The sequence below is a fragment of the Corapipo altera genome, unplaced genomic scaffold (genome assembly GCF_003945725.1).
Source record: "Corapipo altera isolate COAL_440 unplaced genomic scaffold, ASM394572v1 2b, whole genome shotgun sequence".
In the NCBI taxonomy this organism is placed as follows: Eukaryota; Metazoa; Chordata; class Aves; order Passeriformes; family Pipridae; genus Corapipo; species Corapipo altera.
The window spans coordinates 15157223-15181586 of record NW_020884874.1 but is presented as its reverse complement, the minus strand read 5'-3'; the positions used below and the strand labels follow the sequence as shown (position 1 = coordinate 15181586).

The following is a 24364-nucleotide window of genomic DNA, read 5'->3' as shown; positions in this document are numbered from 1 at the left end:
AAATTACTGTTTCTGTACCAATAATGCTAGAGAGCTACAAAGAATTTGATATGCCAGCTTCAACTTATATAGGGAGTTTTTAGAAGTATTAAATACCTACAGCACGTCCGAAATTATTTCTTAGAAAATTATTTCTTAGAAAATTATTTTAAAGAAATTTGCATATTTTTAGTAAAGAAAATCCAAACAAGCTTCTAAATTGTTATGTAGATATCTATAGTGGATAAAAAGCTTTCTCCAACTTTCTACAACTGAGCTTTCCTACAATAAGGTTTTGTTGAAAAGTAACATACAATATCCTTCAATTTGATTGGGATTCTTTCTCAGTCAGCTTTAACTCTTACAAGTTTCAGCATTTTCCAGAAGATTATGGACTTAGAGTTTTGACTTCCCACTGAAAACGAAAAGGCAAAACAATTATTCTCATATCAGTGATCATGCTAGCAGAAGTACAGATAAACTTTAACTGATCCACAAAACATCTCTTATGTTGTACCAAGTAATAAAAAATCGTGACAAAATAAAATGTTCTAGCCAAGCTTTTTTGTTGGCACCAGTGTTGCAGAATGTAAATAATTTATCAATGTGAATAGTTATACTGACCTGGCATTAATTATGAATGTAAAGTTACAGATCTAAGTGCTTAACCTAAGTGTAAAATGACAAATAAGATTTAAGTATGAAATAACATCACTAAGAGGATCCATGACACATACCTCAGTCATATGAAAATAAGATGTCATGTCCGTGTTTATTTTTCAGGCTTCCTTTCCTTTCTAGTCAATGGAAAGAAATTGACATCTTTGGAAATGAATTCATATAATGCTAAAAAAGATTTCAGAGGAAAGCAAGAGAGTTGCCTTCAGAAGTTCACAATATGTTTATCCGCATTAGCTTTTGAGGGAGTCTAGAAACCACCAGGGATTCAATAACAGTTCAGGTACATTTGCCTAGGTAGGATAATCTAAACTTAAAGCCACGATGAAAGGAAATTACATACTGTCAACAAAATTCTTCAATATTAATTGTATGTTTCATGCCCAAGCTTAACCTCATGAGTATCCATTTACTTCCTTTCCCCTCCTTGCTCCTTCAACAGGCATTTAGTAATTTTTTTATTACGTTATCTAAGAGACACAATTGGCTCAGTCGCTACTTAAAAGTTCAGTGAAAGGTAGAACGTCACAGCCTGTATCTGTCTGAGAAATACTCTATATTCATAAAAGCTCTTTACAGTTTAAATTCAAGATCCTGCCCCTTCTACTCCCAGCACAGTAGTTTATAGATGATATGTCATCTATTAATTATAGTTTATAGCTATAGATTAGTTACAAATTATATATTACACACTATATAACATATGCTAGCAAAAAAAAAAAGAAAATTGTGACCTTAATTTTAAAATAATTAGTGTTCTAAGGTTTACTAAGAAATGAAAAGTTGGACAGAAGACAGCTGATCCAGTCTGAATATATTGAATGCAAAACTATCTTAAAAAATCTCATCATACTATTCCATTGTTGGACATTTGTAAATAAAAAAAAAAAAAGAAATTAAATTACATGAAAATATCAAACTCAAACTTTGTTGCATTCTTTCATCTTCACTCCTGAAGCAAGAATATGCAAATCTCCTGGGAATGGTTGACTTTCTTTGCATGTGTTTGAGATAAATGGAATCTTTCTCTGCACTTGTTACCACTAGAACTGTTTAATTTCTTTTTTTTCTAGTGTGTTTTGTTCTACGAGGGACCTAGTAGAACCTGTTGTCCAAGTTGTGGGTAGAGCTAAAAGCATGGATTTAATCAGTTGCAATTTTCACTTTAGCATTAGCTGCTGTCATGTTCTTCAGAATTTTAGGACACATCATTACTGTTAGCATTACAATTAAAAAATGTTGGAAATACAACAAGTTAAACAGAAGATCTGTGCAGGAGATAATTTTCCAGGCCTGTTCCACTTGCATCAGACCTCAAGTGAGATCACAGTGTCTGTTTGAATACAAAATTTCATTTTGCAAAGACCAATAAAGTGTCATCTATACAACTCCAAACCAATTTTTCTAAACTTCATGTGCTAAACAGGATTTGCAACTTGGGCCTGTTAGTGTGGGTATGACCGGAAAATTTTGCCTCCAGAGACTTACAATTTCTAATACCTTTTCTTAGTGGGGTATGAAGATGTCATGAATTAAAGACCAGGATATGATGTTGAAGACTGATTCATGAGCAAAGATGGCTTGCCTTGGGGTGGTTGGAATAATTTCCTCTGCTCTTGATCTTGCTCTTCTCTGAGCATCTCCCTTGCCTGCCCAGGGGGGACAGCTCTGCTACCTGTGAAGCAGTTCTTGCACTGCTACTTGATAGATGAGTATATTCAAATAAATTGATACCAGTTCTTGTTTAGTTTTCAGCTGTATTCCCTGCGGCTGTAAAAGCCTGTGGCTGTAAAAACAACTGAGCCCTCTGTAAGCAACTAGTAGATAAAAGGAGGGTGGGTATCCACAGTGGAAATCAATGCAGTTGTCCAAATTCAACCATCCCTGCTTGTGAATCAAAACCTCTGTTATGCTAAGACACTTCTGGTCATGTCCGTTCTATTAGTTGACTTCTACTCCTCAGCATCTCTAGATTAGAATGAAGTGAGTTTTGGGTCATAGATTTACTTTTTAATAGACTAAATTAGTTATTCATTCTCCTGGTTAATGCTTTAGAAGAGTATCTGTGGCAAATCAGTTGAAAAAATTAAATCTCTACATCTCAATTCATGAAGACAATGAAAATAAACAAAGTAAATAAATCAGCACTCAGCAATTTCCTTAGTCAGAACTTGTGTAAGGGAACAGGTTCAGGGGGACGTGATATGAAGAGCAGGAAATTGATGGCACTGAATCCTAAACAGGCATCAAGACGTATAGGACCTGACTCAAAGAAAAAAAAAAGCAGCTGAAAGGAAGAGCTTATCTAAAACAATGAATGTTAGCTAGAAGCAAATCTACTTTTATACTTTGTCCAACCAAGCCTCAGAAGGAGAGCCAGAGCCTGGAGCACAGCATCAGACCAAATTGTACACTGAGTCCCTAATCACTCTGCAAATAGCAAGTGCAATAGGATACAGCTTATACCAGTCTTGCACAGGAAGGAGAGCTGTCCTCAAATCCTCTAATAATAAAAATTAACATTCACAATCCTTATTTCTGTTAAAAGAGGTGGTCTAATTAGTCCTGTATAAAATGAAGATTAACTTTTATCATTGAAGGAGTTATTCGTTGGGTTTTTTGAAACCGCTTTTGTTTTATACTTTGCACTCAGGAAGATCTGTTAACAAGCTCAGCACAGAACCACTGAGAATCATTCATGAGACACTGGAAGAATCCGCTGATTGGATTTATGGCTTTTTTTCTTTACTGTCTGACATCGTATGGAGTGATGATGATGACGACAGTGATGAAGGTATTTGTAACGTAAAGACTTCTGTAACTGCTCTAACTGCTGTTTTACACGTGTTATGCTGGCCTACTCAGCTTTTAACCTCACAGACAAGGTCAAACAAAATGAAAAGTAACATTGTTGCTCATAAAGCATCTACTGGCTATTCCAATCAGTAAGCTGATCTCTTTGTTAGCTTTCATCTCATGTTTAATGTACCATTACAGAAAAGCTGTCAGAATTAAATATTACCATTAGTACATCTTAAAGTAAAGAGCATTAATTTGGCTATACCAGAATATAATTAAAAAGCAACATGTACTGAAATTGAATTCTATCTGCTTGTTCATAAACTTTACATGTCATCAAATTTCTACCTTTTAAATATGTTCATGAGCTTTTTACATTAGCATCATATATGAACACTAATAGGCTGCTGCATGTGAGTCTGTGAACTGGGTATCCTATTCTGAAATAAGATTTATGACTAGTAGAAAGCCAGTCTCTCATATGGTTGAGAAACAGAAAAGATGAAATATGGAGAGCTTGGTAAAATTTGATCAGAGTTCATTCTTATAGTTTAATAACTCCCAAAGAAGCCACAAGCTTTCAAATACTTGAGTGTGTAAGTGTTAATGGCAGTACAAAAGGTCATAAAATACCTGACATAGAAAAATGCAAGATCTGAATGTTCACTAGGTGTTTGGAGACCTTAGTCCTAGCAGCTTTTAGCCCAGGTGGAATTTCATCAATATCAACCAGCAGTATGAAAAGGCAGTAAGGCATCTTATATAATAAATATATTAGCACTGTATATAAAAACTAAGCGCATGTGAGCTCTGTGCTGCAGTCAGTGCAGCTGAGGCTGCACGCTAGCCAATCATTCAGGCTCAGGCCTTTAAATTGTCATGTCCTGCATGGAAGTGGAATAACATACTGCAGCAATCAAGTGTTCGTAGTTCCACTGAAATAGTTTATATTTTTACCTTGGATTTCACTGGAAGCATCGCTAGATTTACAATCTTCCGAAACTGCATATACACTGTGTCATTTGGAACTAAACCCAAACTACTGGGCCTTTCCTTAAAACATGGAAACGTGCATAAAACAAAGCAAATTGTAAATCGTAGTTACAAATTAGTATTCAGAAGCACAAACGCAGATTTGGATCTTTCCTTAGTTACTAGTGCACCTTGAATTTATCCACCCAAAACTCTGTGGTAAGAGAATCTTTATGAAAAATTCAAAATCTCAGAATAGACGCTTACCATTTAGCATATAAAGAAGAGAAATTATTTTTTGAAATTAAAACGAGAAAACATGAGAAAAAATGTGGGGGTTTTTTTAATATCTTTTCTCTGACATTTGTTTTCTTCTCTTGGTTTAGGTGAAGTGGAACCTTCCATGAAAAAAGGTTGGTCAGTTGCTTTACTATAGAGGGAAAATACTTTGCAACTATTTTAAGAATTAACTGGTATATCTGTGATATAAAAGAAACTCAAGTAATAATACTTGCTGTGCTGTTTGCTGCTCTGTGAGACTTCTTGAGTATTACATTATTACCCAGAAATTTTTAAAAATTATCATAAAAAATAGAATTATAGAAATATTATCTGTATCTTTGCCCTTCATGTGGGACTCTTGTTAATATCAATGAGTTACATATATGTCTGGATAGAAATAAAAATCACAAATAATAATATGGAATACCATGGAAAGAATATATAGTTAGAAATAATGAGGCACCGTAAAAGCATTTTATCTTGTGTCAACACAGGACTGTAAAATAAGGCCTGATTCTGAATCTCCAGAAAAAGTACTTAGTTGTCATTGAATTCTTAAAGCAGACAAGTGAAGTAAATAGGATTTATAATATAAATCTTTATAGATATTTAAATTGTTATGATTAAACATAAAACTTAAGTTCAACTTCTATTAAATCAAAATGAAAATGTATTAGAAGGCTTGAGTTATTGATGACACAATGTAAATCTTTTCAAAACTAGGGTGTGTTTTTTCTCCATATGGAGTAAAGCCTGATAATAGTAGGATATGGAACCAGCCCCATGTGATCTGAATTTGATATTCATCAATTTCTCAAGAGGTAAATGCCTGTGTTGAAGAATCTATCACCCCAGTTGCTGCTGAGATCACAATCCAGTTTTCTCTGAAGTTAATTGGAACTGGATCAAGCTTCTATTTAGTGACATATTTTGTCATTCTCAATAGAGCATCCAAGGAATTAATAGGCTTGAAGACCAGGATGAATCATCTTTCTATGGATGATCCTTCATTTTTAGGAAAACTTATAGACAGTGCAGGAAAACATTCCATCTGTTTACTCCATCAGTAAGAATTGTAAAATGTTCAGCACCACTCTGTCTTTTCTCCCGGAGAGAGAAATGCATTGTTAATTTTAAAAAGGGGTGCACAGAGTTTGAAACTGTGGACTGTTGTTTGCAGGGATGCTAGGTACACCATGTTTTTTCACCATGGGCCAGTGTAGCTGGCCAGGCTGGAAGTACTGTGAAGATTCTTCATGTCTGGGAAGGTATTGCCTATAAAAACATTACAGAAAACACCATGTTCAGCACTGCAATCCCTTCTTCTCTGGAAATCAGTGACACACTCAGGCCTAACCCTTTACATTGGGACACAAGTCTGTAGAAACACAATTCAGAGAAACCATCCAAATAAGGTGGAAGCTGCTTAGTTGGAAGTGATGAAATGAGACAATTGTTTGGACCTAAAAGTCTTCCATCCAAGGAGCTAAGTATTTAACTGCCGGTTTGGAACGTTTTCCTTACTATTCAAAGCTCATAACCTGGCTCTGGAGATAAATCCTGAGAGGGGCTTATCTTTGGTGTGAAGGAAATGGGCAAGGAGCTGGTGATTCCTAAGGGTCCGGTGTCTTACAGGTTGACTCAGCCACACAGATGTGAAAAGACCCAAATTCAAACATGCTTCATCTGCCCGAGAAGTAAAAAAATTCTGAGTGGGCTTTTCCATTTCCTGGATGTGTCCTCAAGATCATTCCTTTGTCTTTTAGAGGAAAAGGCTTCCCATCTTTGTCTCCCTGCTAAAAGCTGTTCCTTGACTGGGACTGCTGAAGATAGTACTCCTTTCTGAGTATAGCCATAAGATTTCACATAGCGACATCCTCAAATAACTTACCATCTCCAGGTAACTAGAGGTCTCCATTTCATTCTGGCAGCTGGGACCTGGCCTTGTTTATACTTGGTTTTGTCACCTCTTTTACTGGGCTACAGAAATACAATATATGTGGCCTGCAGCCACCAATCCCTTGGAAACGCCAGCGCAGAGTACTGCATGGTTGTTCAGTGACAGGCAGCTCTGAGCCCCTCAGAGCTGTTCCTGCCTCTCTGCAGACTTCTCTTAAAATTGTATAAACATCAATAGCTGAATTACCAGCACTTTAGCCTAAACAAAAGTTTTCTGAGAGCTCTGTGATACAGTCTAGTCAACAGCTTTTCTGCTTAGGCAGTGAAATTTATTCCCAGAGCTAAAGCTCATGAGCGCAGAAGGCAAAGCCCTGGGAGGTGAGCCGAGGGCTCAGGTGAGCTCCTGCAGGTAGCACTCTCACAAGCATCTGTTCTCCCAGCACAGGGTGCAGATCTCTTTGAGTAGTTTTTCTTAACAAATGTGTGCTGTTGTCTGTATGGTCCAGAAATAAGACTTCCAGAAAAAAAGCTTTCTAAAACAGAACGTTGCATCGGTCATTTTTCCAACAAGGCTGCTGTTAGGACTGGACCCAAAGGAGGACCACTACACAAATAAACCAGGAAACTTCTTGGGTATCAAAATGTTAGCTAGATCCATGAAATCGGAAACAAATATTTTAGTTATGGTGTGTTCTCTGGTGTACGTAAAGGACCATTTCTGCATCAAAGTCCCTTCCCTTCTGAGCAGGAATTTTATCCATAGGTTTGTGAATGGTCTTTAGGTGATTCTTATGCTTATGGCTTTTGAACATCCTAAAAAAGAAAAAAAAGACACAGTGAGATTGTGCAATACACTACTGCTGTCTCTAGAAGATTAACAGATTAATATTTTTCATATTTTTATAGAAAACCACTCTCAAATTTCACTCTGGAAATGTGCATTATGGGATGCTATGCCTGCTTTTTAACTATTTGTATTGGATTTAATCCACAGTTATTGCGGTTTTCATGAACAGGATGAGAATTTGTTTAAAAATTGTCATACTTATTTTGAGTGTGTGGACAAGCCTTTACACTTTTGCTTTGTTGACTAGCAGCCTTTGTGAATACTAAAAGGTTTGCATAAAATTTACTTTATAATGGAATAGAGTAACTGGAAAAAATAAGAAGATCGCTGGTATCATGATGCAATTAAATATTGGAAAAAAACTCAAGGGGAGTGGCAAGGACATTGACTAGTCATGAAAGAAGAAAAGCCTAATGATAATTATGATCTGAAAGAAAACAAAGATCGCTTTCCTAGAGAAAGTAAAGATAATAGAAGTACGAGTAATGACAATGGGCTTCTGCAGGCAATGGGACTAATATCAGCTTCAGAATCCTTTAGAAAACATGAAAATATCTCTCAAGCACCTTTTTTATTGCAATTATTTTTACCAGTCCAAGTCTTATCACTAATGTTTATCTTTAATAATTGGAAAAGAATGAACATTTAATATTGTCTAAAAAAGTAATGTTCTTCAACAGACATAGTGAAAGATTATTCTGTAGTCTTTAACAATGCATATTTTCAATATACTAAAGCTGTAGGGTATTTTCACAAAAGACATAGAGAATGTTAATTCTTTCTTGCAGGCTTAATATGTTTTTGGTTTAATTTCTTTCTACAACAGTTATGACTGATCATGTTCTTCATTTTTTCATGTTATTCATTATCTGACAGCTGCATGTTTTGTCATATTTTGATCTATTTTACTAGAAATTATTGTTATTAAAAAAAGAGAGAAATTTTAATTTTTTTTTTGTTTTTTTGACACTGCTGGCATCAGTTGTGAGTTTCAAAAAGAGCTGAGAAATCTAGTGAAGAAAACTGGAAATAAAGATCTGTAAATAATAAGCAAGTGCAGACACTTCAGCATTGACAACCATGGCTAAAAATGTTATTATTAAACTGTAAATAATTTTCACTTCAATAAACACAAATCATTTAAAAAGCAGACTAAGAAATAAAGCACCATCATGACAGTGTTATCCATCTCTGTATTACCAAAAAGTTTTTTAATTAGCATAATATTATTCTTATTGACAATCAAAAGAAACTTGATTTCCTTGAGGTAGAGATGGATCTCTAATTTTCTGTTAGACTATATATGAGATAGAAAAATACTTTAACAGAAATTTCTGTTAAAGGTTGCAAGAAATTTTGAAAAATACAAATAATTTTTTTTAAAAGCACCTTATCCTTCTGTCTTCAGTTCAAATGAGAATATCCTTACCTGAGTAATAATCTGGTTATTAATATGCTGAAGACATACATGTCAGGCTCTTAAAATGTGGCAACTTCTAAAGGTATAGTCAGTTACTCTGAGTTACCCTCAGCAACTCTGGCCAAGGTCCAGCTCCCACAGACCTGACTCCAGACACCCACCCCTACTAATCCGTTCTGCATCCCAAGGTTAGAACAGTCAGAATTTATTCAGCACAATGTATCTGCTTGTTCAGACCTGGGTATTGATCTGCACTAACAATGACAAACAAAGTGCTCCCAAAAGGAAGGGTTCTCAGCACAGACAATTTCCTAGATTTCCTTTTAAGAATGATCAAGCAAACACCTACAACTTTGTTTGTTGTAGGGAAAGGGGAGGGGCAGGAACAACCCGCTTAGAGAAGACTGGTAGAGAATTTGCTAATTTGGATTCGAAAGCAGTTTTGATATACTAGCCTGTATAAATCTAAAAAGAACTGGTTTTGGTATCCAGGCAGGGTAGGGAAAAACATACTGACAAATACTTAAGTGTTAGTCCTGCAATTTAAAATGTGTGTTAGATTGCTTTTACCTATTTGCATACCAAAGAATGTAAGATCAGACCAAAAGTTCAGTTTACTCACCGGATAGGACAGAAATCCTTATTGCTGCCCAAGAGCAACCAGTGCAAATGCAGCAGGAAGCATATCAGAACAGTTAAAGATATAGCCCAAAAAAGTTCTCCATACTCCAAGCATTTTCCCCAGTGAGGGGACAGTTTTTACATCTCTGTAATTCACCTACCACTCCCTGTGAACCCAAGGCTACAGACAGTTTGGAAATGGACTAGAGAAAAAAAAAAATCAGAATACCATAGAAGCAACCTGAAAACTGTGTTAAGATATATGTATCTTAAAAAATAATTGTGCAGTTTCATTCATCTCTGAAGTATATACCTATTTGTACTGGTAATGCGTTCTGAATTGAGTTTCTTTTATGTTGCCGCATGATAATGTTCACTTTTCTGTATATGAGTTGCTGTTACAGATCTCTCTAAAAGGCTTTCACTCTCTCCCTAGGCTACATTTTGCTACAAAGCATTTTGCATATCTTTGTGTAAAGTAGACCCTGTCTTAAAAGATGGAAATCATTGATTGGTTCAATTCTCAGATGTTAAACTGCTGTTCCAGATATGTATGTTCTGCATTTTTCATTTTTGCGGCATCCATTTCTGTTATTAATGTTCTTTTAACAATCTCATCTTGTTTTACTTAGGCTGATCAATGCAGCAATAACATATCCACCACAAAATAATGTTTTATAATGGAAAGAAAATGTTTTCCGTATTATCCAGATGAAACAATACTATATACCACCAGGGAATAGTGATGTTCAATTATAGTTCTTTTGCCTATTGCAGAATTGTGATTGGGTTTCAACTTGAGTTGAACAATTTTAATACAAACTTACCAACTATATTTTAAAAGATAGAGAGAGGACTTTGAGTCACAAGGCTAGTAGGAACCCCTGACAGAAGTGTAGCAGAAGAGAGTCTTGCAGCTGTTTAAACTATCCTCTTAAATCAGAGAAAACCTGAAGTGAAGCTATCCATGCTACTTTCATGAAAATCTTCATTTGTACCCTGTCTATGGAACGTTAGGGGGGTTCTCACTCTGAGAAGAGGGGGCATTAGGAAGATGCCCTACTGGCTGGAGCATGCTGTGCTTGCGAGACAGAGTAAATTCCTGGCCTGGAAAATGAAAACTTTTTCCACAACTCATTTAAACCCACAGCATCAAAACTGGAGGTCCTGCATATTTTTCTGGGTGAACTCAGATCTACTCACAGTTACTGCTATTCCAAGGAGATGATATAGCAAGTCCAGCCCATGGTCATGACCACAGAAACTTCTCTCTTCTGCACACCAAACCCCTAAAATAAAATCAGCGGGTCTAGAAGTATTTTCACACTAATTTTGTAAGGTAGAATCTGCACTGCTGATGTTTTTAAAAGCTGAGTAGAGTAACCGTGGTTAGTCTTGTAATTTCTTTTTTTTCTACTTTTTCCTCCTTTCACAAAAAACAACAACAACAATAAAAGAAAAACAAACAAACAAAAAATCAAACCAACCAACCAAACAACAAAAAAAGTAACCATCTAACCAATCGAACAAACAAACAAAAACTACAAAAAAACCCCCAACTATTAAATAGATTCATATGGGAAAATATTTCTTCGATACTAATCAAAATTAAAGATTTTATGTATTGTTGTTTGTATAAAATTTTGCCCTACTAAGAGGTCTACAAGTCTTGCCTGGAATTTTTCTCTATAAAAGTACAGTCTATTAAAGGCAGACTGATAAAATTGATTATGAAATTTAAAAGCTGAAATAATTTAAATGTAATTTAAAATTGGTCCAATAACAACTTTGTAGGCTAGAATCCATAAAGAGAAGCTTGCCAAGAAAATTTCGTGTTCCACAGAAGGAAAATAAACCCTGGTTTTGATCACATGGCTCTATCTCTGATGCATTTGGGTTAAGAGTTTTGCTGTGTTTTGTTTTTGTTTTTGCTTTTAATCAAAGTGCAATTAGCATTTATTTTACATTTCAGAACCGAGGTACCAGATTGCAGTCTGGGAATGAAAAATATAGTCTTAACATATTTTCATACTAGGAATAAAAATTAATTTTATGTGAAAAATGTTTTGGATTGAAGGTCTTTTAATACCTTCCCCTTTTAATTCTTTCAAAAGCACAGTCACTGAAATTCCACCATATAAAAGTCTGTGTATGGTCTTTCTGAAGGATGCTGTTTACCAGACAACTAGTCAAAGATAATTGCGAGTACCCCCCTTCCCATAAAAACCTTTCTGATAAGATATTGCTTTTCTGCTTCAACTGGAAACCTTACCAGAGGGAAATTAAAACTAAAGAAAAATAAGAAAAAATATTTAGCTTTAGAAAGAAATGAAAAATGGTTGTGCACCATGTTAAGTTCTATTTGCGTTGGTAAACTGAGGATTTCTAGCTGGAATTAGCCACAACCATTCCGTTTACTTTCTTTTCCATTTTACCTCAGCTCTTTAGGAAAAATATTTTTTTCCCTATTTTCTTAAAAGACAATTTTGTATTGAAATAATTTGTGATATTACATTTTTAAGAAGCCCTGGCAGATACACGAAAATGCCCAAATATATAATAACAAATAGAAAGGTCAATACCACCAATCTGTGATTTGGTGACAAAATGTTTTCGACAAGTACATAGTAATATAGTGATACACTTCTAGTTACCATTAATTGCTTAAGCTGTTTTATTCTATAGCAGAAGGAAGGTTGTTTCAAACACAGCAATATAGCAAAATATGTACATGTTTAATTATCTTTGACATAATGAGAAAGAGAGGACTGGAAAAAGTTCAGTTTAGAAAACTGGAGATCAAGAAAGAGTGACTCATAATAAAATATTTAGTAAGGCTGGAATGTTTCGCTGTTATGAAAATAACAAACACCCTGTCTGCAAATGCCTTCCTAACAATGTATCTCTCTTGCTGTAGTCTTGTAAAAGCAAAAATAAGATAAAACATCACCCTGGAATGAAAGCCCTCCTCAGCACGAGGATGAAGATGTCAGCATGTCATCTACAGTGAATTTTTTTTTATAGACCAGTGAAACGTCAATAGTTCAGAAACAACTGAATATCTGTTGAACTGGGATCCAATCTATTCATTTTTGTCCTTTCTCTTACAAAGAGGGCTTAGTATATGCTAAATCCCTGTGTTCTTGGGGGAACATAAAGCCTACTTGTTTGCTGTATGTTACTCAAGATAGGTAAATCCTCCAGAAATATTTGAGGGTCGTGTTCTCTGTATCTCTGATAGCAGTTTAGTGATATCAAACAAAGTACGAAGTGTAGGAAATAAAGACAACTACGGTGAAGAAGATGAACTTTACTGAATAGCTTTAGGACCCATCAATGTCACTTCACAGCAATATTCACAATTTAGAAGAACTTGTTGGTTTGGGTAAATATTCACTAGAGCAGAGGCTTCGGACCAAGAAGAATGAGAAGTGATGCTGTGTGAGCCCTGTCAACAGTATTGTCACACAGCAAATGAAAGAGACACTGTATAATTCTGCAAAATATAAAAGAAAGAAAAAAAAGAAAAAAAAAACCACTTTATTCTCACTCCAAATTCTACTTTTTATTTCCAAAGAGAAGGATAAACAATTCTGAAATGATACTTAAGAGGCACTGTGGCCTGGTATCTCATGCAGTGAATGAGCACACCAACTGTTCAGCATTTTCATCAATAAGAGCAATTTGTCCCTGTTGCATTTTCAAGAAAGGTCTTACAACACATAACTTCAGGAAACGTTATTATGTACGCCAGCCTGAAGTTTCTATGAATCCCAAGAATAGGGCAAGATCTAAGAAAACTGTGCTAGTAGCAAGTTGGTAGAGAAGTCACCTGACTAAGTCATATGTGTCACTTGTACCTTCCAATACTGAATGCTAGTATTAAAGGTCTTCTGTTATGCTGTCTTTAGGTCACTGATACAGGCACAATACACTAATTTAATTCCCCAATTAAATATTTCCTGCTCCTTTTTTCTTTCTTTTTTTTTCCTGTGATTTTTGGCTGTGGCAAAATTTGTTTTGGTTTTGTTGTGGATTTTCTTTTCATCCCTCTAGAGTACAGCTATGTGATCTATTAGTAGTTAGCTAGAAGTTGCTCTAGCTTCCTTTCTTCTTCTCCTAGCCCCACAAGAATAACTGTCACCCTCACCAGCTGGTACTATCTGGATTAAAAATAGATATCAGCTGCACAATTGCAAATTTCTCCTGAGGATACCAACAGCAAGAGAGTTGACTAAAATTCTTCATACAAACAGCATCTAAAAACACTTTAGAAATGACATCTCTCTCATCTTCTAAAACTCTTAACACCACTCACTCTTGCCTTGCCCTCAGTATCTATTTCCACCAACTCTTCAGCTGCCTGCTACCAATAAACCTTGATAACTTAACAGGATATAGCCCCATTAAATTGCTGGCAATGGCTGTAAGAGTTTTAACTGCTCAAAAGCAAATCATTAGCCTCTGGCACACCAGGACTCATTTTCCTTTTCACACTTAGATATTTATGAGAGAAAGAATGTCAAAGCACTAAAGAGGTATAGTGCTGTCTTACCTGTAAGAGATTATGAAAAAGACAACCACCTGGTAAAATTTCCATAGAAAAAATGCCTTTTCATTTCGCATAAAATTCCAGGTGCTTAATTATACCTTTAAAATCTAGATATATTAAAACTACATTCTATGCTCACTGTAGTATTTAAGCAGAAACAGGATGGCTTTAAGAATGAAGGGACAATATGGAATGTCAGGGCTTAGGGTTAAATTCCCAGTTCCTTTGCTGACTTTGTGGGTTACATTCAGTAAAGCATTCTTGTATTTCAAATGAGAACAATAATCCTTTTTTTTTTCTCACTTTGTCTCTCATATCACTGACATTTTTAATATGGTTTATTGGGATTTTTTAAAGGTATATTTCATATGTAAGATGAAAACTCAGCAGAGGATAAGGTTTAGGGCCTGTTTTAACAATAGCAGAACAATAGCCTGTTTTAACAATGCTAGTCACCACTTTACCCTCTAATGAAGCAAGATGCAGGGCTGTGCCTTCCCACTAATAGAAGAAATGTAACCCTCAGAGTTTGAACCTCTGTGTTACAGAGATGGGATATTTATATTGTGTTATAACCCCATGTGGTACCTAAAGTAATTAATGTGGTCTGAGGCTCCTAAATGCTATCATAATACAATACAACTAAAATAGCTAAGAATAATGCCATCTATTTTACCATGTTAAAAAAAAGGAGATAATGAACAATCAAAATCAGAAACACAAACACAGACAAAGAAGGGAACCGGGACCAGGAGAATCTCCTCATTCCCTACCATGAAGGGCTGTGCTCTTCATTCACACTGATGTAAACCTGCAAGTGCTGACATACTATCTCACATGGATTCAAGGGACTGTAATTATTTTCTCCCATCCTGATCTTCCTGGAGCTGGAGTGCATGGCCAGTACTGTGCTGTCATTAGACACTGTCAAATGCTGTTAATGAAAATTAGCTGGGTGAGGGGTGGGGGAAGCTAGTGCCCAGACTATGTGGTCAGCAGGGATTTTCAGTAAAGCTGCCTGCAATACTGATCCTCAGCTGATTGTGAGGGTCTGCCTTGGGTCAACAATACATAGATATATCAGCCTGCTAACAATATAGTCAACTGTGTCTCCTTTGAGTATCTTGAAATTGTCAGTGAGAAGACTATTAGCTTCCCTTCTTGGAGTTATTTAAAATAATCACCCTGCCTGTTCTGTGTATCTGCACAAGACACAGAAGGTCAAGAGAAGTCTGCATCAAGCAGTATCCATATTTAAGGAAATAAAGTACTTATCCATTCAAAACCGAAGAAAGACAAGGAGAAAGATAATTTATCATGTCTGCTTAATAACTTAAGAAAACGAACAATGAAATACGGCTTTTAAAATACATACTGTTTTACAATAATTTAATAAACCATGCTGTCATCTCATAAAGAATCTGGATGGTTGCTGTGGTGACAAAGATTATCCTTTTTGCTGCTTGATTCTGTCATTTTTTTAAACAAAAACTCGTAATATTTGGGATTTATAAACAATGTGTCATTGATAGAGATAAATTACATGCTTTAAACTGGCCATGTAAGTCTTCTACGGTATTACAGCCACTTTCTCAACTCAGCAATAAGATATGATATGATTACTAGAAAATTAAGGCTATTTGTCATGAAAGATGAAGCGGAGAGTATCAGAACTCTCAGAACAACAACAACAAAAAATATCCAATAATCTAATGCCTTTCCTTATTTTAAATATTTTGAAGTTAGCAAATAGTCACTATTTTCTATCTTATGAATTAATCCAGAACAGTTTATATTGAGATGAGACTTATTTGTGCTGGGAAAATTTCTGTCGTAATGTAGCAGAATTGATGTGTTCCAGGCTGCAATATTTTATAATGGTTCAGACTATAATGGAGAGTTTGTAAAGATATCTTAATTATGGGATGTTTCACAATATATAAAAACATGTATACACACACTAGTGTATTATGAAGATGTATTTAACTTCAAGGAATTTGTGTATGGTTTTTTGTATGTGTGGTATCCTAATGTAGCAGGGAGTTAGACGAGATTCTCAGTGTGGTTGTCTAGAAAGCATCTTTTTGTGCACCATACTGAAATATTTGTGTAAAGCAAGCTTCACTGCTGATGCAATGTGAGCCTGATTTAGACAACCAGTTGTACAGTCGTTGCTCCATACATATTTTGCAGTCAAACTAGCAATAAATTTCCTAAACCCACAGTAATTTTGCAACCATTTTTCATTAATTTTTTTAATTAAAAAATGTTTATACTTATTTTTTCAAGAAGAATACACCTATTTTCTGTAGTGAGACACATACAGATGATGAAAACACAGCGGAGCTGAGGCATTTTAAGGCAAGCAAGGATTATGTGTCTGTGTGAATGCCTCTACCGGAAGAATATGATTTATCACTTAGTGGGTTATATTCACTCCTGTATGTAGGGTGACCTCTTGAATTGGGTGAGATATGACTCAACTGTATGTTGCAATGTAGAGGAAGTGACTCAGCCTTCATTAAGTCCTCTGAGTCAATGTTTGGAGGCAATCTGGAGCAATGGCATGGAGAATTTCTCAGATGTGCCCAGAATTAGGGAGCAATCCTCCAGCTGTTCTTGTCTTGCACCATTCCTATCACTTACGTTACCCAAACTAGTTCATGCATCCATTTAAGCAGAAGAAATGTCAATAGAAATAAAATATTCTCACATAGATGAAGAAAGAAAAATGATCCACGTTCAGCTGATATACAGTAAATCACTAAAGTATATTTCTTCCTAATCACAGCCTTTGAGGTTTATAGAACAATAAATGAACTACACACCCAGGCTGAAAAGAGCAAGATGAAAAATGAATAAAAAATCCCTTTAGCTTAATGACATCATATAATTAGCTTAGTTATGCTGCCATGCACTAGCGACAAACAGTGGTATGTATTTTACCTGTTCTCACTCTTTATCTTGGTGAAATAAGGTCCTCTATGTGAAGAAAACATAGGATGATGCCATAGAATAGTTAAGTTTTTGCAAACCAGACACAATCATTATTTCAGACACCAAATACTATCTAATAAAAATATTCTGTATTTATTTTCAAGGACTATGCAAAGATTTGGGGAGGGAAAGTTCCATTTTCTACTGGGTTTGTTTGGCAATGTACATCCTGTTACAACCTGAGAAAATAACTAAGGTTGTAAGTGGAAGATTTCGGTTGTCTTCAATAGACATTAAAGAAGCTCCTTAGAGTTGAGATGTAATATGCATAACTTTTTTCTGTTAGATTAACTTTGGGATCAGTGTTCTTTTTATTTAGACCCTGCAGACAAAAAGTAACACTGAAAAACAAGGAGGCACCTCCCACAGTCTAGTGAGATCTGCATTTGCTTTTGTCAAGAATAAATATGATCCAATATTTTATACCAGTTTCCTACTGCAGGAAATATATGCACAATACAATAAAAAAGGCACTCAGTATAGTCTTAATGAATTTATTATACACCTATTAAAAATACCCTTTAAATTTCTATAACTACATACCAAAAAGGCTATGAAAGCTTGATTTAATTGTTTGCTCTTTCTAAAATTCAACATTTTTCATTTTCAATATTATCCTGGTTTTGGAACAATAAGGACAGTAGAAAAATACTTATGGAGGCATATAGCGTAATTTAATATCAATATTATAGTTGAAGATTTTTGTTCAAAAGAGATGGCATAAAAAGTGCAGATAAATGCTGTAGCAGCTTCCTCTTCTAACAAGGTAGTTCTCAGGCTTTGTTATACAGCATGATTAAAATGTCGTTCTCCCAGATGATGATCCCTAATCTGGAAACTTATATCTCTGTAATTTGTAGAGAGTACTGAGTCTACCTTTTATTGTGTATTGGAGATACCAACTCAGTATGTGAGCTTTAAAAATTTTATAAAACATAACAAAAAGAACATTTTTTCCCTTTCAAAGGCAATTTGGAAAACATACAATGCTAATCTTGGTAAACAACTCAAGATACATACAGGAAATATTTAGTAAAAGCATATTTTTTCTGTTTCATGACCAACATGTTTCTGTATACAGATCAGCAAAACCTCTTCTTGCCTTTAAATGTAGCTATATGGCTACTTTTTTCAATTAAAAACAGAATAATTATTAAAGACACTTGATGTTGTGATTTTTATCCATATATATTGTCTGTGTATATATATATAAAATTGAGTGATACTGTATGTAATTCTGAATATGCAGATGATAAAGCCATGGTTCTGCTATAATAATTGAAGCATTAGCACTTTTTAATGTTTTATTATGAGACTGCATCTGATATTTTTGTGTGTGAAAATTATTTTGAAATTGATAAATCTGCATTGCGTTGTTTTCAGAAATTCAAAAAGAGAAAACGGAGAGACACGAAAAACGAACACCAACAAAGGGTAGCTTTGGTTTTTTGTCTGTTTGCCTACATATATGTATGTAATTTACAGTGTCTTTGTTAACTACGTTGCCACCGTTGTATTGTAAAAGCATCCAAAGATCAGTTGGCACTGACTGTAAAAGATCAAAAATTTCTGTATATCTTAGCAGTAACAAAAATAATGTAATTTTATGTTTGTGTGGCTATATTGTAAATGCAAATTCTTAATAAGATTCTCTTAGGCCAAACTTTTCCAGTAATCTTTTTTTCTAGCAAAAGTGCAAAAAGTAGAGTGTTGATGAAAATTCCTCTAGTGCAAAAGGCATGAAGTGTGTTAGGTAAGGAAGAAAATAAGTTTATAGGCCAGTGGGTGCCATCCAAGTTAAAAAGTCATAGTAAAAAGTGAGCCAGGTGTGTATCAGAGATAAGAAAGGCCTCCATTTTAAGAACCTACTCTTTTTCAGACTGTTTAATCTCTTATAACTGGCACTTTCCAAAAATCCACAGAGGAACTGGTTTGGACTGGTTTTCAGAGGTCATGTAAACCAAGAAGTTTCCCTGGGATGTCTGCAGATTTTTTTGCCTAAGAAAGCTCTCCTATAAAGGTTAGGCCACAAAAAACTTGATGAGCATCCCTCTGATGCACCAGTACTGTGCTTGGTAATGGCAGGAGGAAGCAAGGAGGAATCTTATTAAACGTAGTAGTTATGCACATACACTCACACACAATTACATTCATTTTTATATATATTCTTACTATGTTCTTATAGTATTTTACACATCTTGAGCTAGCGTACCAGTTCTGTGTTAATCAGGATCCTCTGGACTGCCTAGGACTGCTTCCCAACTACTAAGTAAATCATGCTGGATCAAAATGAATTTTTTAGGGTACCAGTGGGCTAGCTAGGCAGTAACAAACTCAGATCCATTAGCAAAGGATCCAGTTATGGTCTTTTCAAGCACAATAATCTAAAAAAACAAATGGTGTTGCAGTCTTGACCAGAACAGCCAGTACCATTTCATATATATGGAATTACGCTGGTTTACACTAACCTGGCAGACATGATTACTAAGAAGTTGTAAATGCCAAAAAAAAAAAAAAAAATGTTCAGTTGTCGTTAGTTAAGTCCCTTTATGTATGTACCTGATAATGTAATCTTTAATTATACAATCAGTTACTGAAGCACAAGACAAATAGTTTTTTCTGTTTTGTTTTCATGTTCAGTCCCTAAAATGCAACGTGTATATAGAAGGATCAACTACTAGAAAACATTCTGTCTGGCTTCAGTCTAGAGTGGGATAAAGGCATGAATCTTTAGGGGGATTTTACTGTTGCCTTCTAAAATACCTTCAGGAAATACGTACAAACATGATCTTTTGTTGTTATTAATAGGAAAAATCCAGAGGTAAAATGAATGTTTTTAATAACAGCAAACAACAGAAAGAATTTCAATTCTCCACCCAAACATGTGGGGACAATAGAGTTTTAAAACTAATTTAATTATGTATATATTTTTTAATAGTCAAACCCTTTCATTCCAAGTCCCATAATTTACAAGGGTGTTCCATTCATAAGACTCATTTTGGAAAGATTGAACCAAAATATGAGGAATAGTTGTAATGAATAAAAATCCCAGATGGAAGTGGCTGAACTTATGAGATTCTAACAGTATTGAGAACCAGGCAAACTTGTGCCTTAAAATTTGTTTTTAATTAAATATTTTGAAAAACAGCAATAATGTCCATTTCAATTACTGTAGTAAATTTAATCCTGGAAAGAAGAAATACTGTGAGAAATAACTCCACAAAGCAGTTGGTCATGCTTAAGAACCCTGATATCAAATTATTCAATGATTATGTGTACATATAAGCACAAATTCACTACAAAACAGGGTCTTTCCAATTTGGTATTTGATGTATTAGTACTTTCACAAGGGTCAGTGGCACCCTGGACCGTATGAGCAGGAGTTTGGCCAGCCAGCGGAGGCAAGGGATTAATTATCCCCCTTCACTAAACTCTCCTGAGACCACATCTAGATACTGCCAGTTCTGGGTCTCCCAATTCAGGAAAGATATCCATAAACTGGGGCAAGTTCAGTGTGGGGCCACTGAAGCGGCCAAGGCTGGAGCAGTTGTCCTGAGGGGAGAGGCTGACAGAGGGTGCTGTCTCAGCCCGGGGTAGCTGTCTGTTAGTCCATCATTTTGTGATACTTTGTAGATTTTGCAGGACTCTGAGCTACTACTGAAGGCTGCTTAAAGAATAGGTGTCATAATTATTATTGTTGCTAGCAATGAATAAGCTGTAACTGTGCCTTATGTTGTCAGCAAGTAAGAACAATAATAAAAAAATATCAAGATAAAAGTATATGTAAGTTCTGTCTAATGGAAGGTCCAATGATAATTTCTGATTTTTATGGAAAACTAATTGTCCTGCATTTCTGGGAAATAGCTCTAATTACAACAAGCATTGAGACAAAATGAGAAAAGGTTGATTTACCATGTGTTTTTTCCCAAAATCACTTCACTAATACATTGCTGTTGGAGTAAGGTAAGGAAGAAAACAATACATGATGGCTACCTCTGACAGACATATTTTAAAACAGTAATTTTAGGACAGATACACGTGTACCTCTGGGTTAACACTAGCCGCAATGGGTTTTTTTCAGGAAGTATCTCTGAATTCAGGCTGATTTGACAAATAGAGTCCAGGCCCTTCAAGACTATTTCATTTACTATACATAGCATAATGGCTTGTTAATAAGGCTGTACTGATAATGGAAATATTAAACATGCCAGAATAAAGCTCTCTGTATTTTAGCATATGTATAAATTATGAGATTATAAATACAAATACAGTGTGTCCCAATAATGTAATTTGCTGTAGCCGGAGGACAAAGTATTTGAGACAGCTAAATAGACAAATAGACCTGGACCATATAAATCCATAGTATACTAGAAACCTACATAATTTGACCAAGTTAGCAAATTAAATGGTGTATTTTTAACACGGGACTGTCTAGCCTGAATTCTCAAGGTACAGCTACAAATGTGACTGCATTAACTTTAAACCAGAGAACATGGTACTGATAGTGATGTAGCTGTGGTTTCCTTAAATTACTGATTTGGACTTGGGAGTCTATGCCCCTCTCCAGACAAAGCTTTTTTTTTTCAGTGTTCCTTCAAGAAGAATTAAGTTATAGCCATCTACAGTTACTTTACTTCCGAATGAAAGCATCTACACAGAGATTTAATGCTCTCTGACTAATGCACTGTAACTTCATTGTATTAGTTCATTTATCTTAACTTTCCTGAGAGTGCTGCTCTGTAGACAAGCACTTAGTCAGTTAGCTGGAGCAAGCAATCTCTGCTTCATGCTTACTGCACTCATCACCTAGCTTTATACTAAGCAGCAGACTTAAGGCTTACTCAGATGGAAACTATTTTTACTTCCCTTCGGTATGGAACTAGTGCCTACTTACTACATCTCTTATTTTTGCACTTTCTGTTTTAAGGTGTGGAATGCCTTTGTGGAGAACTTTACGGGAAAAAAACTAAATCATATCCCCCTTTACTATGTCTTCAACTTGATGCAAAATGATGATAGAAATTTGGAAAATCCTCTCATATATATGCTATGTTTCTTTTTTTTTAATTTTATGTGAAATAGATAGCAATATTAACTTTGGAATACATTGTTAAATTACCTTAAGATTTTCCATAATGAGCTCCTATTTTAGATTATTTATAAATTTATCATACTCCAGTCACTGAGGATGAAATTTCTCATGCTCATCTTTTTGCCTCTGGCTGAATTTTCATTCAAAGACATATAAAAATGTATCAGCAATTTCCAAAATCTAGGTTAGTGAAAATTAGGTTGGGGTGTTATATTTTTTTCCAGTGCTTATAACAGTTCTTCTGAGTTTATGACTTTTGGTATTTGCGAAGAAGTACGAGAAAATTTCTTTTAAGTTGTGGAAAATTTTTAGCTTACACAATTATTATAAAACATGTTTTACTTATTCTTCTTAATATTTTTTCTGGATGAATCCAGCATCCTATTAACAAAAGAGAAGAGGTGATCTTTAAATTACAAAGTGTGTCATAAAACAAATAGAATTGTTGAATTAAAGTCGAATGAACAGGTTTAGCTTCAGCAATTTTCAGCTGAAGAGTGTGTTATTGAGTAACCTTAAAAATATTTTTTTATGCTTTCTTTTTTTCCTTTTTTTTTTCTTTTTATATATATGGAAAAGAAAATCTGTTCAAGTCTAATTTGTTTCACAGTATGATCAACCTGGCTTATTCTAAAACCTAATGCTTGTACCGAGTGCTGCAGGTTTGAAAAGGCATTTCTTTACAAAGAAATAGATATCCAAGAGACAAAATCTGGAAAAGATCTATAGACAGTAATGTATTTTCTATGACAGAGTTTTTAGGACTATATATGAAACTGAACACAAAAACATTTCAGGGGAGAGTTAATATGCTAAGAAATATCATATTTAAATTTGTCAGATCAAAATCTTCAGTGCATTTTGGTGGACTTACGATTGAAGAGTCAAAAATGGCCAGTCATCACAGCTCTGAAACATGAACACTTTAATTTTTGGCAGCACCTGCCCTTCCCAAATTAGGGAAGCCATAGCTCTGACAGTGTCCATAAGAGGTAATGGTAAACATTACAATCTGAGATTAGCAACCTCTGAGGCTATGGGTATATCAACACACAGGATAGGGCTCTTGAACTAACCAGAGATCACCTTCGGCCTATAACTGGGAGGAGAAAAATAGCTTATGCTTATGCCAGCCTGGTCTCTACTTATCAACATTCCAGGCTCCCTGCCCAGATACATCAAGGTTTTTATTTCTCAAGAAGGGGCCAACTGATGCCTTCTCCACCGTTTTAGTTCTAGTCCACACCAATATTAATAACTTTATACATCTTAGTGCTTTATACTGCTTTGAGGATGCGAAGGAATCTTAATTTTTTCTGTCCACTTTCAGATCTGCTGACGCTCAATTCAGTTAGTGTCATTCAAGGCTCATTTTCTGGTGTTACGTTTTTTGTTTTGCTTTGGGTTTTTTTCTCCTCAAATCATGCCCACAACAGTCTCTCTTACACAAATAAGATATCATGTGGCTAAAAACAAGCTTTCTGATTACAAGTCTGTTCTGAATAGTTCATCTGTGTTTTTTGGCATAGACACTACAAGGACTTTTGACTGAATGTGCAAAAGCTCATGTTTCACTTACGTGGATCATCACAGAACTGTTATTAGCAAAACTGTTCTATTGCACCAGCCAAAACTGACAATACATTGGTTTGAAGTGTTTTGCACAGAGCCAGCATCTGCTAATACAAATGTAAGATGTAAAAGCATGCTACAATTTCTGCAAAAAATATTCAGTAAGTTCTACATGGTATATATAGAGAAGAGAATGATTTTTCTTTGGTATGCTACTAGATGTCCTAAAGCACTTGAATGAGTTACAGTCTGTAATTCATTCAATAATACATTGCTGGTACTGCTGCATTTTTCACAGTCTGATTTTTTTTAGTGTAAATTTGCTGTCCACATTTCTAAAGGCTTTGAAAAATCTCCCTTCAATCTCTTTCGACTGTACTGCTATTTGTTATCAACAATAATTTACCTGTTAGGACTGGAAATGTATTTAGATAATGCAAACACATATAAGACATAATGAATTTACTGAATGTTCTGAATTATTTTTCTTATGGACAATGACCTATTTTTTTAGTGCAGAAATACTTAACAAGTAATGCTTGTACTTCTGTGAAATGATGTTTGCTACAAAGCTGGTAAAACGAATGGATGAAAAAGCATTAATATGCTTGTGTATAAAACTCACTGTTGTCTTCTAATCAAAGTTTTGCTTTC

The 24364-nt window shown here is 35.1% G+C and overlaps 1 protein-coding gene across 1 annotated transcript in view; it reads left to right on the top strand.

Moving 5' to 3' along the window:
• Nucleotides 1–24364, top strand: part of LOC113941233 (triadin-like) — a 69646-nt gene that overhangs the window by 39342 nt on the left and 5940 nt on the right. The window contains exons 4-6 of the mRNA XM_027632394.1: nt 3311–3451; nt 4815–4841; nt 18430–18480. Coding sequence (XP_027488195.1) covers nt 3311–3451; nt 4815–4841; nt 18430–18480 — 219 coding nt within the window. The remainder of the gene's footprint in view (nt 1–3310; nt 3452–4814; nt 4842–18429; nt 18481–24364) is intronic.